At 40.5% G+C, this 16,649-nt stretch overlaps 4 protein-coding genes across 5 annotated transcripts; 2 read left to right on the top strand and 2 right to left on the bottom strand.

Annotated features, from left to right (window-relative positions):
• Positions 1 to 305: 305 nt before the first annotated feature.
• On the bottom strand, positions 306 to 5,711 carry LOC137575446 (uncharacterized). The gene has a single exon (XM_068288026.1). It carries the CDS (start codon positions 5,709 to 5,711, stop codon positions 306 to 308), a length of 5,406 nt encoding a protein of 1,801 aa, XP_068144127.1.
• Positions 5,712 to 9,171: 3,460 nt separating this feature from the next.
• Positions 9,172 to 9,876, top strand: CAH14 (Carbonic anhydrase 14). Its single transcript, XM_068288025.1, has one exon. The coding sequence runs from the start codon at positions 9,172 to 9,174 to the stop codon at positions 9,874 to 9,876; it is 705 nt and encodes a 234-aa protein (XP_068144126.1).
• A 4,581-nt stretch (positions 9,877 to 14,457) lies between these two features.
• Dso1 (Daisho1) lies at positions 14,458 to 16,112 on the bottom strand. 2 transcript variants are annotated; one of them, XR_011032178.1, is made up of 3 exons: positions 16,098 to 16,112; positions 14,645 to 14,932; positions 14,458 to 14,565 (listed from the first exon to the last, which is right to left on the bottom strand). XR_011032178.1 is itself a non-coding variant. In XM_068288115.1 (2 exons), the coding sequence occupies exons 1-2, from the start codon at positions 14,718 to 14,720 to the stop codon at positions 14,513 to 14,515; spliced, it is 129 nt and encodes a 42-aa protein (XP_068144216.1). In that variant the 5' UTR covers positions 14,721 to 14,878; the 3' UTR covers positions 14,458 to 14,512. The 2 variants fall into 2 exon arrangements, 1 of the variants encoding a protein (XP_068144216.1); XM_068288115.1 differs by lacking the exon at positions 16,098 to 16,112 and having other exon boundaries at positions 14,645 to 14,878.
• Positions 16,113 to 16,223: 111 nt separating this feature from the next.
• Dso2 (Daisho2) lies at positions 16,224 to 16,571 on the top strand. Its single transcript, XM_068288114.1, has 2 exons — positions 16,224 to 16,378; positions 16,451 to 16,571. Exons 1-2 carry the CDS (start codon positions 16,312 to 16,314, stop codon positions 16,522 to 16,524), a joined length of 141 nt encoding a protein of 46 aa, XP_068144215.1. The 5' UTR covers positions 16,224 to 16,311; the 3' UTR covers positions 16,525 to 16,571.
• The last annotated feature ends 78 nt before the right edge of the window (positions 16,572 to 16,649 follow it).

Below are 16,649 nucleotides of genomic sequence, written 5' to 3'. Positions count from 1 at the left end.
CGGTTTTGTGTTGTATTGCGCTATATTCAGTTGCACAATTTGTGGGCATATCGATCGGTTAGATCGGTTGGCTGAAATCTTTATTTCAATGTTAATTCAAATTTCTCACATGTTTCTATTTTATCTTACATTTGTGTTTTTCTCTCCTTTTCACGTCTTTCCTGCTTGCCTAATTTTCTGTGACTGGCGCGCCGTCATAGCGGGCCGCCGCTCTGTCATAAGTGCAAGCAAAGACAAAGTAAATTCTAACTGTTCTTCTTCGAATGAGAGAGAATAAAAACCAGGGGCGCGTTGGGTAAGCCTTTCTACTGGCGCGGGGCGGCAATTAAGCCTGCACCGCAACATTCCCCACCCCGTAATTCACCAGCGTCTTCGCGCGGTGGATTACTCTCCAAATTCAGTACGGCCAGCTTCACTGTTGGTCGCGTAACAAGTCCATCTACTGTGCGAACGACTGCGCTTCGCACCTGCCCATCTTTCCCACGATGAACTTCGATCACTCTTCCCTTTGGCCACGTATTACGTTTAGCGGAATCGTCTACAATTATCACCACGTCACCTACTGCTACCGGCTTGAGCTGTGGTTGGAACCATTTCGTGCGCCTTGTGATTGTAGGTAGATATTCTCTTAGCCACCTCTTCCAGAAACGGTCGGCAATTTGGCTGGCAACACGATACCCTTTTGCGAGTTGCGGACCAGACTGTTCCAGTGAACCGTTCTCACGTAGGCCACTAGAACTGCCTTTTAGAAAATGGTTCGGCGTTAATGCTTCCGATTCGGCGCTTTCTAAAGGCACATACGTCAGAGGCCTTGAATTCAAAATTTGCTCTACGTCAGCAAACGCTCCTCTTAACACCTCTTCCTTCAGGCCGGCCTTTGGCAGTATTTCTGAAAGTATAGATTTAGTAGAACGTACCAGTCGCTCCCAAACGCCGCCCATGTGCGGTGAACTGGGAGGGTTAAACTTGAACTCCAACGTTGGATACTGCTGCTCCACAGCTGAAGTTGATATCCGTTCTATGTGCTCCTTCAATACGCGGCTAGCTCCTCTAAAATTTGTACCATTGTCCGATAGTATGGTACGCGGCACCCCTCTTCTGGCTACAAACGCCTTCAATACGCAAAGAAATGAGTCGGTTGACAGTGATGTAGCAATTTCTAGGTGTACCGCTCGGGTCGTAAGGCATGTGAATAACACGCCCCATCTCTTCTCGTGCCTGCGGCCCACTGCGACTTCAAATGGGCCGAAGCAGTCCACTCCAGTAAAAGTGAATGGTTGTGTGTGCGGCGATAACCTCTCCTTTGGTAAATCGCCCATCTTTGGTGGCACTGGTCGGGCCACTCGTATACGGCACGCTACACAGGCGTTCGCGACTTTTCTCACTAAAGCGCGTAAGCCGGTTATCCAGTACCGCTGTCGTACCTCGTTAACGACAATTTCATTGTGCAAATGGTAATTCTTCCTGTGATAGTACTCCACAATCAGAAACGTTACTCTATGCTTTTGCGGTAGTATAATGGGTCGCTTAGTGTCCATATCTACGCCTTCAATTCTGTCTATTCGTCCTTTGATACGTAGCACTCCTAACTCGTCCAGGTAAGGAGTGCACTTAAATAGCTTACTTTTCCTATTTGTTATGCCATGTCCTTGGTTTAGGCATCTGATCTCTTCTGGAAACTCCTCTTCTTGGCATGCACGAATAAAAACTGCATCGGTTTCCACATCGCGGTTTATAGCCAAAATGTTCATCAGTTTTTCTCCGCAAGGCCTCTTACATATGCCTTGCAAAAAGTTTAGAACTCGCTTTTGTACCGCCCGTAGCTTTTCCAACGTTCCGAATCGTTCCGGATCCGGTGTGATGCAAGCCAAACTAGAGTTCCCTTTGACTTTCTCCTCGTGGTGCAAAATACTTTCACTCGTCTTGCTCGGGCTCTGCTCCATGCTAGGCCATTGTGTCTCTTGTTCATACAAGAATCTCGGGCCAACAAACCACCTTGAATTCCCGGTCATGTCTGGCATCTTTGTCCATTTCGTGCCATCGTCTGCAACGTTATGCTGGGTGGGCACCCATCGCCAAGATAGCACGTCAGAGTCTTCCAGAATTTCTCCAACTCGCAATGCCACAAATTGATTGTATTTGCGGGCATCTGATCTAATCCAGCATAAAACGTCCTTAGAATCCGTCCAGAAAATACGCTGACATACTGTTACTGAGAGTTCAGGTTCAATGAATTTCGTCAGCCGTAAACCTAAAACAGCAGCCATCAGTTCCATCCGTGGTATTGAGACTGGCTTCAAGGGGGCCACTCGTGTTTTAGAAGCTACCAGGGAACAGTGGACTATTCCATCCACTTCTGCTCGCAAGTACACAAGCGCTGCATAAGCGTTGATACTGGCGTCCACAAACGTGTGAAGTTGTACTCGTCTTGCACAACAAACCTTCGGCATGCACCTTGAAATCCTCACTTCGTTGATTTTGGGTAACAGCTTCACCCAAGTTTTCCAGTCTGCTTGGTCCTCTTCCTGAAGAGACTCATCCCAATCCGTTCCTGCTCGCCAGATATTCTGCAAAATAATTTTAGCACGAACAGTGAAAAAGCCAAGCAATCCAAGTGGGTCAAAAATTGACATAACCACACTTAAAACAGTTCTTTTGGTCGGATAGTCTTTCGATGCTCTTTCAAGCAAATCCGGCTTGACTACATACGTAAGTTGATCTGTCACGGGCAGCCACCACATGCCTAAAACCTTATCTTGCGTTTTTTCAAGGAATCCCACCTCCCTAGGCACGTCGCCTTCTTGGTTCTTGAGCGCTCTCACTACGCTCGCAGAATTCGAGGTCCAGCGCCTCATGTTGAATCCACCCTCCAAGTGAATTCTCTGCACCTCCATGGCCAACTCCGTCATCTCGTCTTCGGTGTTTGTCGACTCGAGCCAGTCGTCGACAAACGTGTTTCTACAAATGGCCGCAACAGCTCTTGGAGATTCTTTTCTGAACCGCTCTGCGTTGCGATTCTTTATGTAATTAGCTAAGGCCGGCGAGCAGGAAGCCCCGAATGTCATAACCTGCATCACGTACGTTTCTGCCGCCTTAGCCGAATTTCCATTGCGCCATAGAAACTTCTGAGCCGTCTGGTCCTCTGGGCGCACTCTTACTTGGTGAAACATCTCACTTATGTCACCAGCCACTGCTACTGGTCGCTCCCGAAAACGTATTAGCACGCCAACTAGAGATGCCAGTATATCCGGGCCCTTTAGCAAGACGTCGTTTAATGACGTGCCGTTGACTTTCGCAGCTGCATCCCAGACCAGCCTCGTCTTGTTCTTGTTTGGGTTAGTGACTGTAAATATAGGAAGAAACCATGAACTTTTACCCTTATTTAGCTCACTTTCTGTTAATCTCCGGATGTATCCCTTTTCTTCATAGCTTTGCATAATGTCCAACATAAAGCTTCTAAGATCGATGTCCTTTGCCATTTTCGCTTCTAAACACTGAAGACGCCTCATGGCCATCGAGTATGAATCCGGTAGATCTACTCTGTCGAACCTCCATAACAGTCCAGTTTGCCAACGTTTGTCAATCGGGCAATAACTTGTGGTCGCCTCCATAATCTGCAACGCGCGCTCGTCGTCTTTCGATCTTAATGGCTTACTTGGCACACGTGTTCCCGAGGACTCCATGGCAAAGTATTCTTTCATTGACGCATCCAAAGCGCGCATGCTGCTCGCTTCATTGCACTCACATATGTGCAATATGTGTGGGGACGCTGGAGCGGCGTCGCTGTGCCGGCCATACACAGACCAGCCCAATCTACAGCGCGCCGCGACCACGTCGTCTCCTTCGGACTCCCGTATCTCCAAAGGCACACAAACTTTCAAATTATCCAGACCAATAATTAAGCTTGCTTTTACGTTACAGTAACTTAAATTTGGTAAATACTGTAGATGCTTTCTCGATGTTACCAGTTCGTCGGTAACTGTTTGCGTAGGCAAGTCTAACTTACGTACCGTGCGCAAACTCTTGAGTTCAAATTGCGTCGCACCTTGACACATTGATGACACTCCGACACTCACATACTTGGACGCGCTTTCCGTTTGAGTGACTTGACTGGTCCACTTTAAGCACAGTTCTTCGGCCGGGCCATCTAGTCCTAACTCGTCTGCCAGAGTTTCTTCAATCAAAGAGCAAGCGGCTCCCTCGTCCAGTAAGGCATATGTCGCTAAATTTCGCTTCCTTCCGTATAACGTGATTGGCATATATCTGAATAAAGCCTTGCTTGTTATATCTCCATGGAATAAGATTGGTGGATGAACTGGTTTATCATCCTCATTCGTCTGCCACTGCGATTTGCTTTCCTTGTAGTCCGCTGTCTCGTGGATCAACGAGTGGTGTATCTGCCTGCACCCATCGACACCACAACTTCTTTTACTTTTGCAATTCCGTATCACGTGCTGATCAAAACAACAATAGCAGAGCCTCTTTTGCCGCACGAACTCCTTTCTCTGCTTTATGCTCATTTCTCGAAAGAGGCGACAGTCTGCTACGTTATGACTCCCTGCACATTTGGGACACAACCGGATGCGTACTTCTTGTGTTTTCGATTCCTGACTAGATCCACTTTGCAATTCGTTGTGCAGAAAAATTCGCTCTTTGGTTCTCTTTGCTCCATCCTTAGCTGGAACTGTATACGGCGTAACCATTGAGGCACACATTGCAATGCCAAACAACCAATTGTCAAAGATAGACAAGTTAGCCACACATCCAATTAGAGTCATTCGGTGTCTTCCCCAATCGAGTTTCAATTCTCCCGGCAACTTCTCGACGAGCTCGCCTAGTAAAGCTGGATCGTGCAGATACTCTTTAAGCCCAATTGCGACCAGTGTCGCGCAATAGTTCTGCACTGCCAAGGCTAGCTGAATAACCGAATCCAAATTATTTGAGCGTGCCGCTGGTTCTTCTCTTAGTTTCCTTTGAAGGCTCGAGTGAATAATCTCCGGTCTTCCATAAAGCATCCGTAACGTACCGATTGCATACGGCACCGTCTCTGGACACATTAGCTTTCCTCGAACGGCATCCCAAGCCGCTCCTTTTAAGCACTTTTGGAGCCGAATAAGATTCTCTTCGTTACTAATTCCACATCTTTCAGTAGATTGTTCGTAGTGGCTTATAAACAACAACCACTCTTCTGGCTTACCGGAAAACACGGGTAAGTCTTTGTTCAGTACTTGGCGGGCCGCTATCTGTTCCGATGACAATAGAGTTTTCTTGTGTCCTAAATCCGTAGAGTGCACTCCAGGGCTTAACGTCAAGTGTCCGGTAGCCGGCAGTTGGCTTCCAGGTCCATGCTGCATTCCACCCGCGTTACTCATTTGTCCTTGGGTCCACAATCCGTTATGAAGATTAGCTGTATTGGCCAGAAAAGGTAGACTCACTCCTTGAATAGTCGATTGCGCCAACGCAGGTACGGACCACGGAGCTAGATCAATTTTACTGGGCCGTTTAATTGCCGTACCGTTTCCTGCGTGACTCTCGAACATTCCATTAAGAATCGTTTGTTGCACTGACAAACCGTCGCCTCTGGATGGCGTTGACATCGTTGGTGTATCAGTTTCTTTGTCGCTTGAGACCGCTCCATTCTCAGTCGCCTCAGCGCCGTCTTCCTGACTCTCAGCGCTAGGTTGAACTGGTACTCTATCACTGTTGCTCATTTCATATGTTGCGTAACAATGAGGTTATGTTTGCCTGTTTGCACGTGGTTCACTATCTCCCTCTCTCTTCCTCTCTCAGCGAGCCGGCATGTAATCGTCTGCCGCGGTCGCTCTCACGAAGGAAGCTTCTGGAAGATTCCACGTTTACTATCTCCCTCTCTCTTCCTCTCTCAGCGAGCCGGCATGTAATCGTCTGCCGCGGTCGCTCTCACGAAGGAAGCTTCTGGAAGATTCCACTCCAATCCACGTGGTTCAGAGATATTCAGACTCTGCTAATATCTCTGGAGCCAAAGAAATAAATATTTCAGGATGTAGAAAATGTTCAGGTCGTGACGTGGGACAGCTCCAAAAAAGTTCGCGAGTCGAACATATACCCCGAGCCCTCTAACCAAACAATTAAACGCCGGTTTTGTGTTGTATTGCGCTATATTCAGTTGCACAATTTGTGGGCATATCGATCGGTTAGATCGGTTGGCTGAAATCTTTATTTCAATGTTAATTCAAATTTCTCACATGTTTCTATTTTATCTTACATTTGTGTTTTTCTCTCCTTTTCACGTCTTTCCTGCTTGCCTAATTTTCTGTGACTGGCGCGCCGTCATAGCGGGCCGCCGCTCTGTCATAAGTGCAAGCAAAGACAAAGTAAATTCTAACTGTTCTTCTTCGAATGAGAGAGAATAAAAACCAGGGGCGCGTTGGGTAAGCCTTTCTACTGGCGCGGGGCGGCAATTAAGCCTGCACCGCAACAATTTCATTAAACCTTTTCCATTTTTCTTTGGCTTACGACTTCCTTTACCTCAGTGAAATGTGCATTGAAATTTTTTATATTTTTTTATTTTTTAGAAATTATATTTTTGATTTTTCAAACTTAATTATTATAAATATAAGAGATTTATACGGATACGAACAAACGAAAAATTTAATAAGAAAGATAAATCAGTTTACAAAACGTTCACAAATTATAATTAATTAAATACAACGTTTAATATTCAACTTAGTACGAATTGACTGACGACTTCTACGATTAATTACGACTTTTTGAGGACTCTCAATAGCCAGGGCTAGAAAAAACGAACTGCAACACAGAACACATAAATGCATTGTAAAAAATATTATAAATTTATTTTTAAATATCTGCAAGAAATTTAAAATATTAAAATATTTCTTCGCTCAGTCGAAACTATTTTCAAAATGAGAAGAAAATTCAAGATAACAAGTTTCTGCCAATTCATGCTTAACAGTAAATTCCTTAGTCCTAAATGTGGTTCATTGAGAAGCACCTCGACTGAAGGAACGGGTTGCACAGTGTCAAGTTTTTAAGTCATAACAAGTTCGAATTTTGGCTAAAATCTATTGCAATTATATTAAATACGAGCCCTAATCTGCACACTTCGATCGCTGGAGAAATACTAGTTAGTACAGATACTAAGTAAGCTGTGTGCTACCCATAAGAGACCTAGAGTGACTTTTGATGGCGCCAAAATGAATGTAAATTCTTGATCAGCATCAACAGCCGAGTGGATGCAGCCTTCTAAGTCTGTCCGTATGATCATCTAGACCTCGAAAACTATATGAGCTAGAGCTACCAAATTTAGTATGTAGACTCGTGTAGTATATACAGTTATCAAGTTTATTTCCAACTTTTGCCACGACCAGGAAAATAGAATATGCTATGAGGCATGCAAACCCAATTTAACAGGCATAACTTTTGTTTTCGAAATTGAAGATATTTTTTCACTTGGTGCTTGGTATGCCGAAGTCGGCGAGACGATTTACATATTTAATTATGATCTAGGAACGATGCAAAGGAAGTTTAACCATAAAATTTTGTGTCTAAAACCAACTTTCATACTAAAGGGAATAATTAATAAAGGAAATCTGCCTTCTCCACATGTTTGGATATACCTTGAATAGGGAACTAACTTAGAAATCGGGTCATCGGAAAAAGGATCGCTAAATCGCATCGTGCATATAAATATAGATAGAAAATGTTGCCTTAAATAACAAATTGTTGCAGTCGAGTACTATTTAGGCCAAAATCGATTTTCTGTCCGACTCCAGGTCATTTTCTTTTTTGGGGACTAAAGTTCTCCTGTGCTGATGTGACTTTTTAACTTTTAATTGGCTGAGTAATACGTTTAAGTCTGAATGGATATTTTTGTTGGTCCTGCATATAAATAATTAGAGGGGGAAAATATTTACATTTTGGACCAAAAATGCCATAAACGAGAATCTAGTGCTGGCCAAGAAGATGAGGTGAGGACAGAGAGAGAGAGAGCAAGAGAGGGGAGAGTGATGGGGGAAGTGATGGGAAGTTAAGTCTAAGCTTGGCCAGCAACTTTTTGGCCACTTCATATTTCATAGAAACATGCATTATGACTATTTTATGAAGAACACCGAGTACCAGCTCCCACCAGTTCCCAGATAGAAAACCCAAATACCCAATAGTGTCCTCGGAGAGCGTGGTGGCAACCAGGAGGATGTCGGACTAGCTGGCCATAGAATTCTCTCCTGTATGTTATGTGTTGTGTCCTGTGCCAGCCTAGGTATTTATTTAAGTTGTTTGTGTATGTGTGTGCGAGGGCGTGTGTGTGTGTGTGTGTTATTGTCCTGCCATAAAGTTGCTTGCTTTGGTGTCCTGTTGTCTATGCTTTGGCCTAGGGTCATCCCGTTCCACCCATTTGTGGCTCTGGGCTCTCTTCTTCTCGGTCTCTCTGGTTCACTATCTGCTTTATGGCTCAGCGCTTTCAATGGTTTAAACGTTTTGGTTTTGGCCCAAAACAAAAGGATTCAACCAAATTCATAGCCTGTGGGAGGTCTTTTCGAGTCGGGCACAAAGCTGTTATCCAATCCACTCAGCTCCTGTCTCAGTTGTTCGCCCATCAATTGGTAATTAACAATTTTGACTATTCACATAGCAGACAGGGAGTAAAAAGGTCAGTTTCAGTCCCTTCCATTTCTGCCATCAGCAACAGAACTCCAAACATAATCCCCCGATTTCGATAATTTAATATTTCGGCCCTACATACCAGGTGGTCACCTCCCTCTTCCTCCTCTTCTTTCCACCCACCCCCCTATTAACTGCAATAATTTCTTGCACTTGAATGACCAAACTCAAATGTGAGTTGGCTAAATACCAATTCGCATTAAGTACATTTGTGTGAGTGAGTGGGGCAATGGGTCGAAATGCATTTGAAAATTAGCCAGTAATTAATTAAAACTAGTTGTGGGATCATTAAGATATTAAATCTTCTCTTTCTTTCTCTTTCTTCCTCTCCTAGTGCTCTCTGACAATATGCTGTGGTATTCCTTGGCCTATTTGTTCAATGGTTTCATTTCCGGTTTACGATTCATTATGAGTTTTGCAAATGAATCAAAACCAATTATGATACTCCTTAGCAGCTGCTTGGCTCTGGCTTTCATACTAAATGTCCGGACGGGTGCCATAATTTTCCGGAACATGGGCAGATTAATGACACCAGAAATTCAGACTGCCCCCATCAACATTGTCAGCAACGGGGTGCAGGAGAGGAACTTGCCAAGGGAGCTGCTTTGGCAATTCTATGATGATTTGCCATCGGCCGTAATACTCAAAAATAACGGATGGACGGTAATTTTGAGCATTTGCTGCGAGAATCGTGAAATGATTCCCTATGTGACGGGCGGCGATCTGCACCATAAATATTACTTTGTGGAGGCCAGCTTCAAATGGAGCTTGTTGCACTCAGTGGAGCATTCGATAGATGGCCACAAGTTTTCACTGGAGATGCAGGCTCTTCACCGCTGTCCTGAGAAGGACGCCGCCTTCGAGTACCTCACAATTTCGCATTTGTTTGTCCTCACCTACCATTTAAATGGAAAGATAGGTAATATAACTAACAATTTGGAGCTGATTCGGCGTCCTGGTTCGGTTGCGGAATTGCCACCCTTCGATCTCTTCTCGCTCATGCCGAAGTTTGTGAACGGCTTCTACAGCTATCGCGGCACCTACGACAATGGCCAATCGCAGATAATCACCCAGTGGTTCATCAATTCCCGCATTTTCGGCATCAGCTTCGAGCAATTACAGAAATTTGCCGAAGTCTGTGGTAGGAATGGGAAAGCTATTAAGCAAAATACTCGCAGGATTCGACCTGTGGGCAATCCTTCCGTTCTGTATTATTAAAAAATATCAAATCAATGGATTCTTAGAACTTCAGTTAATGTTTTTTTCTGTTAATAAAACTTTATTATTCCATTTGGTTCTTCATCCTGAGTCCTTTCTAATCAGTGTAAATCGTCTGAGAGTTGTCTGTCTGAATGAGTATACTGCCTTGCTCTAAAGCAAAAATACAAATAAATAATGCGACTAACCAAAGGATAGTCTAAATTTCTAATACTTACGTTTTGGTTCTGCACTAGCCAGAGCCACAATCAAAGCCAGAACGAAACCGCAAATCTTTAGGAATTGCATCTTGAGCTCTCTTTAGTATGGCGATTGAGTAAGTGTGCCTGGATGGTCTCCACGCTTTTTATAGCACTTGCTTTATCTCTCATCTGAGCCATCGACCGACCTGGGATGTTGCCCCTAGCGAGACGCTTATCTCACTTGAGGGGGAAAAAAAACCCAAAAATGTAAACAAAGCGGCAAGTGTCAAAATTAGTCAAAATTCAAGCTTTTTTTTGTTTTGCTGATAAGTATGTAAATTTAAAATCGTTCCAGACTTGATTAAGTTTGATGACAAACATATAATACTTGGCATTAACAAAAATCAAATGAAATTATTATTGTCCATAGCAAATACAGACAGATATGTACGACGAAATTGTTTGGTTCTCATCTCTTTCTACCTAGAGATCCTCTATGGTACAGTCCTTCGTCCACATCAAGCTGTACTTTAAGCGAGCTTTCACTGTGATGCAGTTTTTTTATTGGTTAATAGGGTGTTAATTGGGCTTACTCCCATCCAGAATATGTCTACAGAACTTCTAAATATAACTCCTAACTCGTTGACTCGCTTTAATGATCAGGGCTTATATGAGAACGACAAGAGCTATACAACAAAATGCTCTTAAGATTATGTCACATGCCAAATAGGACCTTAAAAAACACAGGTTTAGTTGATAAGAACATTTTGCATTCGGTGTGATAATATTAAGTAAAAGAGATATGTAAGGATATATGTATATATATCAACAGTTTCTGTTGAAGCAGGTCATTGAGAATCTTACTTTTCTTTTTCCTATAAGAAAACTCAAAACAAAAACATAAATTGTGACATCTCACAATCAGTAAAATATTTTCTCAGTGTGTAATTGAAATTTTGACACTTGAACATTTTTCATTTTGTTGAGTTGTCGGTCTAAACTATTTGAATAACTATCTGACAGAATGTGCAAAAACAAAAAGAAGGTAAAAATAACAAAATTTCTCTCTTCAATCAATTGTCGTTTCTAGTTGAAATTTTTCATTTCATGTGAATTGTCTAAGCCCGACTCTTCGGCACGTTTTGCCCAAAAAAGAGGCAAGTGCTTGAAATACTTTGGCTAAAAAAGGCAAAGAGAACCAAGCTAAAGTAAAGTCATTCAATAGCAGCAACTGAAATTGTTTAAATTAATTTTCAATAAATGCTAGAGCCTAAGCTGGCAGAAAAAAAGAATTCAGCCGAGAGCCCAGCAAAGCCCCAGGATAGAAATCTGCAAATTCCTCAAATCCAATGCTGAACAATGGCAACCATAGCCATAGTCAATGGACTGGCCCACTGAGAGGGAGAAGGGGTGGCTGCATATTTGGTCGGTTTCTACTTCAAACATGGCTCCCAGCATTTAGCCCCCACACGAAGGCACAGAATATGCAGAGTACATCCTTTTCCATCGACATTCCAAAGCAAGTTGCCCATTCAGCCAGGATGTAAGCGGCTGGGAATATGGACGAGAACATTAAGCCCCAGAGGTGGCCATGCCACTTTAAAACACTTTTCCAATTGATTTGATTCCCTTAATGAAATGGCAATTTAATCATAATTTTCCCCAACTCTCAAAAATCAGATTTTATAATAAAAAACAAATAGTATTGGAAAATCGATTTTAAGAAAATTTAAGAAAAGAGAAAATAAATGTAATACGCTTGGCCGACCCATTTAGGTTATAAAATAATTTACTAATGTAGGTATATATTTTTAAATTTCATGAAATGCATAAAAAACACTTTGGCCCACCTCACTCTTTTCTTTTATTTTTCCATCTTGGGCGAATCGGATCATAAAAATCATAAGGTATATAAAAATATTTTATATTGAACCACATGGGTAAAGTCCTTTATCCATCTTCTGCTGATCCCAACTATCGTGTCCATTTATCATTTAATGAATTTGTCAGCTGTTTGGTCACATCGTCCTATACTTATTCTAAAACCTAAGTAATAATAATCAGGTGAAGTATATAATTATATTCGTGATTATCGTCTCTTGTTTTATGTAGTCATCTGTATCGTTTATTGCACATTGACAATATTGTTGATCCCAATCTGGTAAGTTAGTCATTTCTTCATCTCCAGGTAGATTTTCTTGATTCAGATACGTCTGAAAAATGAAATTATTTAAAAATTTCAGAATTGGAATAAAGAACATAAATTGTTAGTAGTTCAAAGATGACTGTTAAAATGATTTTTGAATCGACAAATGTAAGAGAGCCAAAGTAGATACTCTATACGAAGGGATTTTGAAGTGATGTTATTCATAATTGTCAGAAGATGATAATGACGGGCTTCAATAGTTTTGAAATTCAATTTCGGATATTGTTAATAACATAAACAGTTGCCCGAAATCTTAAAGAACTCCTTAAAAGGTGTGGAACCAGAATGCATTGCGGAGTTTGTTCAAGGATAATAGAGATGCCAATAATGACTGACTTCTCCAGCCATTCTCTAATGCTGAAAGTATTAAAACTTCTGATCGTGGGGTTTCAATTGACTGTTGAATATCAAAGGGATTAGTTTACAGACCAGTCGCCTTAAGAAATTGACAGGCATTGGATAGCTTCGCTGCTATTCCTCCCATTCATCTCAAGGTTCACCTACACATCCTTCATCTGGCAGTATCCATGCCGCCTCCAGTCATTTGAACTGTTAACCAGGCAACCGGGGCGAACGGCAACTTCTATTACAATTTATTTCAGGCGTAAAACCAGCGAAGGAAATATTTGTGGTAAAAGTTTAAAATAATTGTTGATGTAACGAAGCATACAACTGTTAGCGGCGACAGGGGGAAGGTGGCCAGTGGGTTGGATGCTGCTAAAGTTGGCGTCGCTCGGGCGGCATCCTACCACCATCATCCTCCTGCCACGAGCATTTAATATGAAACAATGGACTCAAAATCAGACTCAGTTGCGTAGCGGAATCAACAATAGTGGCCACCAGGACGACCAAATAGTTTTCGCTTGGAGAAAATTGTTTAAAGTTTTCCAATGTTCCAACTAAACTCAGCTCGACACGAGTCAACTCACTCCACTCCACTTCACTTCACTCCACTCCTCTTCACTCCATTCTCCACTTCACTCAGAGTGTACATATAAATATGGACGCACTTGTTCTCGTTGTTGTTGTTCATATTGTCGGTCGAGTTTCTTGTTGTAGTTGTTATCGTTGGTGTTTATGTTGTTGTTTGCTCTCTGCCTCTGGGCAGTCGATAAGTCAAGCAATTAAAGTCAACTTTAACAATTTTCATTTACAAGATATTTGAATACAATTTGTCATCCAATATCTCGGCCGATAAAACAAATAGTATAGAAACCTGTTTGGATAGCAAGAATTACAATTCCAAAGCTCACAAATGGCTTAAACTCATGAAGAACAAATGTGGCCAACTAGACGAAGTCTAAATACACTTTTAGCCAATGATTTTGTCATATATATAAAAGCATAAAAAGAAGAGTCTGAAAACAAATACCCCAAAAATATATATGGCCAACAATCCTGATGATTACACAGGCCGACATGATTTTTAAACTTGAGGTGTGTTCTTAAGTAATTCGGGTAAGCTGATTCTGACTGCTTACTTGGTTTTTGTCCATCACGTCTAGATTTTGTGAAATCTGGAGATCTGGGGTTGGAAAATAGGCACCCAAAAGTATACTATAGAAAGTTCAAAACAAAAATTTTCAACTTTTTTAACACATTTTAGAATATTCTGTGTAAGAAAATAAGTTCTTGTTTGCACATATAACTAATAAACAATTTGTTAGACTCCCAAAATTCTTTAAAATTTGAAAGCAGACAATTCTTGGAATCCCTATAGCATACTTTTTGGTTCAAATTTTACTCATTATAGAACCATATCCAAAGTGTAAGATATTATGCCTTATAACAAAGCAATAACTCTTTGATATTTTGTAAAATTCTTTTAAATCCTGACGTAATAGAGAAAAACTAAGTATAGGGCCGTGATCAGCGCCCCCCAATTTCTATAGGAAACCTATTGAACTTCAAACACTTTAATGATTATTATTTAACACTAAGATTACTTTTTTTTAACCATTTCGAGTCTGGTCGGTATTAATGAAATGTGAATCGTGAAATTGTTCTAATTCATGCCCTAATCACTTTGAGTCGCAACTATTTCTAATTAAAGACCAAATCCATGTAGTAAGCCACTTGGTAAGGGCATCCAAAGTAATACAAGATTTTTGTTCTAAACAAAACGTTTTTGATTTCATTTGCGTTTAAATATTTTCCCTTTTGTGTGTGCATTTAATTGAAAAAACAAACATATCAGGTTCAATAGAATATTAGTCGTTTATTTTTGTCATTGAATAAATTAATTAAATTAACCGGTGCGAATGTATTGAACATTGTCGGTCTGAACCAGAACAGTGCCAGCTGAAATATTGGAAAATTAGGTCGAATTAGTGACGAGCGACGAGCGACTCAGGGAATCCTTCTTCAGGTGTGTACTTACGTTTGGGCACGGGCTCAGCATTGGCCAGAGCAGCCAACATGGCAAGGAGAAGGGCGGCAGCTTGGAAGAATTTCATTTTGCTTTGATCTTTTTGTGATTGATTTGCAACTGATGTCTATCCCCCGGCGATGGGCTCTTTATATAGTCGTTTGCTTGTCGGCTGAGCTGGGGAATCTGGGAAATTCCATTTCTCTATCGCGAGTGGGAAATATCGGGAGCAGCGTTATCTCTCTCAAACGAGTTGCGATTAACGCGAATTCCGAACCGGTTGGGATTTCTACGCAATTTCTGTTAATGGAACAAAACACATGAACACATCCAAATGAATACTTATATTTTTATTGATGCAGGTAGTCGAATGCTAGACCAGAATCAAAACATTGTGCTGTCAATCTTAATAGTTAGTATAAACGTCGACAAGTGCAACTTTAGTTCAATATGCAAATGAGATTCTTTCCAGAGAAATAAAATTAAATGCTTAAGGTATATTTCATTGCAACGAACTTTAAATGCTCATTAAATTCTTTTATAAATATAAACTAAGTAACAGAAGTTTCATTTTTCAGATATATGAATTTGGTATTGATTGAAGTTGAATAATTTTTAAATATATAATTTGAATAATAAAAAAAAACATTGTTAGAAAAGACTTATGAAGGATAAAAACATATTTTTAAAGATTTTTTTCTTTTAACTTTTATGATAAGATTTTATTATGTATTGGAAAATTTAACATTTTGACTATTTTGTTTCAATTAAATTATTATTTATGTGCTCGGAAATATGAATATATAAATCAAATTGTAAATGGAAAATGTTGAGACTTTCTTCGAGTTATAATTAATTGTCACCTATATGCATTCTATATGTCGATCGGCCATATACATATGTATGTACATAAATATTTGAAAAATTTGAAGTGTTTTAGTAACTCCTAGAAAAATTTCGTCATTCCTGGAGCTTAAATGGCAAATGACCCTTTTTGGAAGAGTATAAAAACGTTTTATAATGGCACGTGTTTCTGGATAATTAAAATTGACGGGGAAAAGCCTAAGAATAAACTTCTTATACGTACTTATAGGGTATAGAATGTAATGAAATGTATTATATTTCAATATTTCTTTGTTGAACTTGTTGGATTTCCACTATACTTGGCAAGTTCTAACCATATTTTGGGGAAATTTTAATTAATTTTTGGTTTTATTATGTTTTATGTTAAACATTTCTTTGTCAACCCAACAACGAATGAGAAAACAGGTTCAGATTTAATTAAAAAGAGAAATTTTAAAACAAAACATGGAATTGTATATCGATTTTTCATATTTTTATCACTTATTTAGCTTTAAATGATTTGTTGACGATTACACAAAGAATAGGTTATCTGCATTGGAAAATGTTAGTGTCTTTGTTTGAAAACAATTAGAACACGGCATATAATAAATGTGTTTAGTACATGTCTAGTGGCTTATACGTATTGAATTAGCGTTATCACAAAGTCAATGCATTTGTGACCCTGGGTATTTTCGTTTTACGCTTAATCAATTGATCTTGGGATTTCCAGCGAGGCAGCCGACGACTTGCTGCGTTCTCTCCAGCTTCCAGCTATAAAAGGGGCTACTCTCGAGTCAGTCGATTGTCATACAACAGCAAGTAGAATCAGTCTAATCATGAACTGTCTGAAGATTTGCGGTTTCGTTTTCGCCCTGATTGCAGCTCTGGCTACAGCAGAGGCTGGTAAGTGTATAATTAAACCTAGTAAGAAATAATTTTGAAACATTTATTTATTTTTAATTTACTTTGTTGCAGGCACTCAGGTGATTAATGCTGGCGGACACACCTTGATCCAAACGGACAAGCATCAGTATATTCGCAAGAACTAAATTACAATAATGAAATAAACAAAAAAAAAAAAATCGTAGAAAACAAATCTTGCATTTAATTTATTTAGTTTTCTTTTGAATTAACCGCCAAATTATGGTCACACTAGCCGTTTGTGGCATGGTCA

This window comes from Drosophila tropicalis, unplaced genomic scaffold, assembly GCF_018151085.1.
Source record: "Drosophila tropicalis isolate 14030-0801.00 unplaced genomic scaffold, ASM1815108v1 contig_573, whole genome shotgun sequence".
In the NCBI taxonomy this organism is placed as follows: domain Eukaryota; kingdom Metazoa; phylum Arthropoda; class Insecta; order Diptera; family Drosophilidae; genus Drosophila; species Drosophila tropicalis.
Note: the sequence above shows the minus strand (reverse complement) of the source record. Positions and strands in the feature narration are given on the sequence as shown.